Source organism: Sinocyclocheilus anshuiensis, unplaced genomic scaffold (assembly GCF_001515605.1).
Source record: "Sinocyclocheilus anshuiensis isolate Anshui unplaced genomic scaffold, SAMN03320099.WGS_v1.1 scaffold67, whole genome shotgun sequence".
Lineage (NCBI taxonomy): Eukaryota > Metazoa > Chordata > Actinopteri > Cypriniformes > Cyprinidae > Sinocyclocheilus > Sinocyclocheilus anshuiensis.
The window spans coordinates 1,511,690-1,517,138 of NW_015552546.1; the positions used below are offsets into that span (position 1 = coordinate 1,511,690).

A 5,449-nucleotide genomic window follows, 5' to 3' on the forward strand; every position below is an offset into this window, starting at 1 on the left:
GGTATAGTGACTTTTATATATTTATTACAATTACATAAATTAGAATTGTGATTTAAAATGCAAAATCACATATAAAACGGGTAGATTCAAATTCTATCATTTATTCTTCTGTCGATATATATATATATATATATATATATGAATATATATATATATGAATATATGTTCAAAGAAAATTTCAAATTGAAATTTGGCAACTAACCGAAATAAGTTGAAGCACTAAAACTACTAACTACTACTACAAAAAAAATAAAATTAAACAAAATCAGACAAAATAAATTTAAATCAAATTTGTATTGAATGTGTAATTCAAGTTTATATTAATATAAACATTGATAGTAGATTCTGCTAAAAAACACTGGTTAATGAGTTGCAGTTTTCACTCACACATGGAGCGCATCAGCGCATGCAGTTCAACACACAATAGTGTGAATTTCCTGTCAGCGCTTATTTCAGTCACTTTGAAATTGTGTCTAGAAAACTGTTAAACAGACATAGCCTACTATATGAAAGCATGAAAGTAGCTGCATTTATTTCTGAGCAATGAAACACCATCTTCCTATAGTTTGGTTTTCCTGATCTCAGTATGAGGAGGAGTGAATGTCTTCCATTTATGTCTACTGAGGATGTGTTTGGCCTGTTGAGCTGGTATTTTTTCAGCATCAGCTGATCTGAGCACAGTGAAGTGATCTTAGGGAAGTGTAACTTCTGCTTTTCTTGTGATTAGCAGGCAGACAGCACCCTCTCACTGCCAGCAGCAGAGGAGAAACCAGAGGAGCTTTCAGCCTCAGACCGAGAAGATGAACTCGACAAGGATTCAGGGTCAAAGGTTAGAGCCAAGTAGCTTGAAAAAACAATACCTGTTTTTTTAAAACTGATCACACGCTCTTTAAGATGTTTCTGTTGCTCTGTCTGAAATGGAACTAACTTGAATGATTTAGAGCAAGCTTCTCTTAGTTGTCATAAAAGCACTAGAACATAGAAGGGTCATAGGCATTTCTGTATGTATTATTTACACACTTTAAAAAAACACACACAAAAAATGCATTTCGAACAGACAATGGCTTTAATATACCTTTTGTGATTTAACATTATTAAAATATTTTAATTAAAACTGAATTTGATGTTTTATCCTGGGCTTAAAGTAAATAGGAGGCTTTACCATCCAGAAAGAAAAATAATAATAATAAAGACATAATATATAATATTATAATCATAATCTCAATCATAATATTTATACAATATTATTTTATAAATATTATATTCAATCATATAATATTATTTCATATTTAAAATTATAATTATAAATTGTAAAAAACAAATTATAAAGTAATTTTATAAAATACATTTACATCCAGCTAATTAGATGCCAAGACCTATGTATATATATAATCACAAAGTACACAAAAAGGCCTGCACTCTAAAAAATATTATATTATGTATTTAAAAACAACAGGTGAAGCTGTTTTTTAAATAAAAAAGTGAAAAGTAAAAAAATGTTTTTAATGCAAAATTAAAGTTTTGTCAGCATTCAAGAAGGCATTTTGTTTTCACGTCACATAAACAGGAAATGACATGACAAGGAGGCCCACTGTTGACCCTCATGACTGTGTCAAGCCTTTTTTAGTATTCAGATTTAAGTTTAGCTAAACACTGAGAATACTTCATGGTATTATTTAAAAGAAATGGTATTTCTTGAAAACATGTTTGCAACATTTTTGAAAATCATGATTAGCATAAGCAATCAATTTCTTAGCAATCAATCAATGCACATGCATCTGATTTTTTTCCTCAATATTTTTTATTTTTAATTATTTGTCAATTGTCATTGCTCTTATTTGTACGTCCCTACTTATCATTCACCCAAAAGCTGACACAATAATTCAGGAGCTCCTAAACAATCTTCTATGATATCTGTAATACTAGGACTAACCAAAAGGTGGCGCCAGGTAAATAGCTGGATTTTTGAAAGGCCTTATTTCAGCCAGGGGTGACAGCATGAAAGACACATTCATTTACATTTGAATGAAGCTTTCTGTTCTTGTGCAAAACAGCAACATGCTCCTCCTCATTATAGAGAAAATGATCATCTGTGCTCTGCGAACATTTGTATGCAGATTAACCTGAGATGCGGCTAGTTAAAGGCCAATAGCGTAATGTTAAAACATAAGATTTTTGTTTTATTTTATTTTATTTAAGTACAAGTAATATAAGTAAATATTGAGTCTTATATTTTGCTCTTAGAGCTTTAAAACATTAAGTGTTTTGTTTTGCATTAAAGCTTCCTCTTTCAACCGCACCACTTGCAAACTGTTTAAGTGGAAAAGATTCACACTTGAAAGCTCTTCACGCCTGAAAGCTCTTTCCAAGAAGCGAGACGAAACTGACTAGTCCTTCATAGGAATTATTCATATGATGCATTGAAGCTGAAATCATCTGCATAAAATGTGATATTTTTAATATTCTACAATGCAGCGAATCTCTTTCATTGACGTATTCATTACTGCATTCCGGTTTCACTACTGTGATTATTTGTCACCAGTCTGGTTGATCTCCACATGGAAAAATAATCATCTTACATGCAATTATTCAGTCACTCACCCCGCGCCTTTCATTCTTCTTTCAAAAGGAAACATGTCTGGCTTGGTTCCTATTTAAGCACAGGTAAACAAATATTGCACGCAGTTTTAGGAAAAGAGACCTTGTTAGTGTAGCCTATATGAAAGAGTGCAAGTGTTTTCCCACTGTCTCGGACACTCTACAGCTGTCCTGCAAACAATTAGCCATCACGTGCGCTGAAAAAATCACCCAAACGCTCCATTTTCCCTCACATTAATCAGTCTGACTGACACTTCAGTACATTAAGAGAAATTGACCATCGCTTTGGCTCACAAAACTAGTGGCTTCTGGTAAAACGGCATACAATAAAAAAAAACAAAAGGCGTAGTTAAGAGCAATTTGGTGCTCATTGGAGCCAATAATTCACCTCTGGCGAGTTTTAAGTGGGTTTTTTATGGTTGTGTGACCTGTCAAGAGAGCAAATTGGAGGAATTATCCTTTGTTTTTACTGTTCTCCCATTTCCACAAGCAGATTTGTTGTGTTTTTGTTTCTGGTATTCAGTGTGAGGCTGTGTACTGATAAACAGAGCGGCATTATGGGTGTTTCCTGTATTTGCTGTGTTGACTGCGTCTTTGCTGGGGTCTGTTTATGTCCGTGTGTGTACTGATGACTTTGTGGACTGTTTGCGTTGTTTATTTGCTTGAGTTCGTTCATTCTTCACAGCTCCGGGTTCCCCTCCACTCATACCACAACTACAGAACAGGAAGAGGAACCTGCCAAACCCAAACGCCCACTTTAGCGTGTCGCATTATTTGTGTTACGAACTGTACAGTTTCACACTGACTCCTCCAAGCTCCAGATGATACTGACAGGTGGTTTTGTGAGTCATATCATATCCTGTTTCTTTCCCAGAGTGAATCCGAGCAGGATGAGGATGGAGGCAGTTTGGGATCCACCGCTGTGGCTGTGAGTGTACATAGCACATAACTGATCATAACACACATAATAAGAAACATTTATTATGGCAAATTTACAGAAAAAATACTTTTTGTTACTGTTGCTACAATAAAACTGTGGTTTATATACCACTGTCATAAAAAAAGCAATTAAACCACAGAAAGATTCCTAGACTTTTTGAAGGAGATGGCATATTAATGTATCATAATTTGACAGTAAAAACAGTTTGGTTAAAGATTATGTGCCCTTAAATTAAGACATTTAAGCTCAGGTTACTCCAGGTGTCTCTACTGTACTGTAAGTTTGGTAGGGTAAAATCATCCGGTAAATGATTATTTGCTTACCATTTGATGAAATTTAAAAAATAATAATAATAATTTGCCATGGTAAATGTTTGGGATTATGTGGAATTTCTGAAACAAACTTGTGTCATACTTGGCGGCTAAGACACTACTGTTCAAAAGTTTGGGATCAATAGGAAAAGAAAAAATATATATATTTTTGTTCAGCAAGGACACATTAAATTTACAAAAAGTAACAGTAAAGACATTTATTAAAGTATCCTGAAAAAAAAAAAAACACTGTTTCTACAAAAAAATATTAAGCAGCGTAACTGTTTTTAGCATTGATAATATTAAGAAATGTTTCTTGAGCAGCAAATCAGAATATTAGAATGATTCCTGAAGGATCATGTGACACTGAAAACTGGAGTAATGATGCTGAAAATTCAGCTTTCATCACAGGAATAATTTACATTTTACAATATATAAAAATAGAGAACTGTTATTTTAAATTGTGATATTTCACAAAAGTACTGTTTTACTGTGATTGATCAAATAAATGCAGCCTTGGTGAGAGACTTCCGTCAAAAACATTTTACAGACCCCAGACGTTTTAGTAGTAGTGTAATTGTAAGTGAGATACTGAATTTAACATTTTGATTTCAGTGTAATATCACTATTGTAAAGTACTCTTCTTATTTGTTTCGTCCCTAGCTTGATCCTCTTGAGAAAGAGTGGATCTTCTCTGCAGCAAGTGGCAAACTGTCTCACCTCACTCAGCTCCTGAAGCAAGACTCCTCCCTGGCCAATAAAAAGGTAGATATCATCAGTATATACTCGCATTAAGTGTCCTGTGTTGCATAATGTGTCCCTCTCCACCTGAATACATGAATGTAATTTGAATGCATGCGTCTCATATCATAAGCTCAGTTTTAATAATGAATGTTTCTTGATCTTTTCACATGCTCGGAACAAAATAGGACTTCACCTCAGTAAGTTTGCAACCGATCATACAACACTGCACGTACAGTAAAAGCTACAGTATAAGTTTAGACATGTATGTCTGAATTAATATTTTTCATGATATTAAAAACCTCAACATGAGATGGAAATTAATTTGTGAAATTTTCTAAATTTTAAATAATTTAAACACAAAATAAATATTTTAAATTATACTATATTAATAAATTAACTAAAATAAATTGTTAATAAACTAATTACAATTACATTAATACATTATATTATTAAATTAGTTAAAATAAATGAATCAAAATTCAATCAATCATAAAATATTTAAAAAATATAAAATGTAAAAAAAAATATATATATATATTTTTAGTTCCTTGAATACGGTTTAAAAAGTAGGATGAAGCTTGCAACATTGATTGAGTGGCATAATCACTAAATCACTAAATAATAACCTTCCACTTTGTGATATTTGATAGTTTTATTGACTTCACTGATCTTCTGAAATGTCACATGTAAAAAAAATTGATATTAAAGGAGTGGATGTTTCCAAACTTGACTGGTGATACAGTATACACAAAACTTCTAAAAGTCTTGAATGACAATTTACACTTGCTATAATTTTGTCATTGTAATTTTGTTCATTAATGGATTTCTCTCTCTCTCTCTCTCTCTCTCTCTCTCT

General features: G+C 32.5%; 1 protein-coding gene across 1 annotated transcript in view; it reads left to right on the top strand.

Moving 5' to 3' along the window:
• The window catches only part of LOC107664119 (ankyrin repeat domain-containing protein SOWAHC-like), a 27,540-nt gene that overhangs the window by 17,471 nt on the left and 4,620 nt on the right, over window positions 1–5,449 (top strand). The window contains exons 6-9 of the mRNA XM_016454576.1: window positions 728–829; window positions 3,473–3,526; window positions 4,513–4,614; window positions 4,779–4,790. Coding sequence (XP_016310062.1) covers window positions 728–829; window positions 3,473–3,526; window positions 4,513–4,614; window positions 4,779–4,790 — 270 coding nt within the window. The remainder of the gene's footprint in view (window positions 1–727; window positions 830–3,472; window positions 3,527–4,512; window positions 4,615–4,778; window positions 4,791–5,449) is intronic.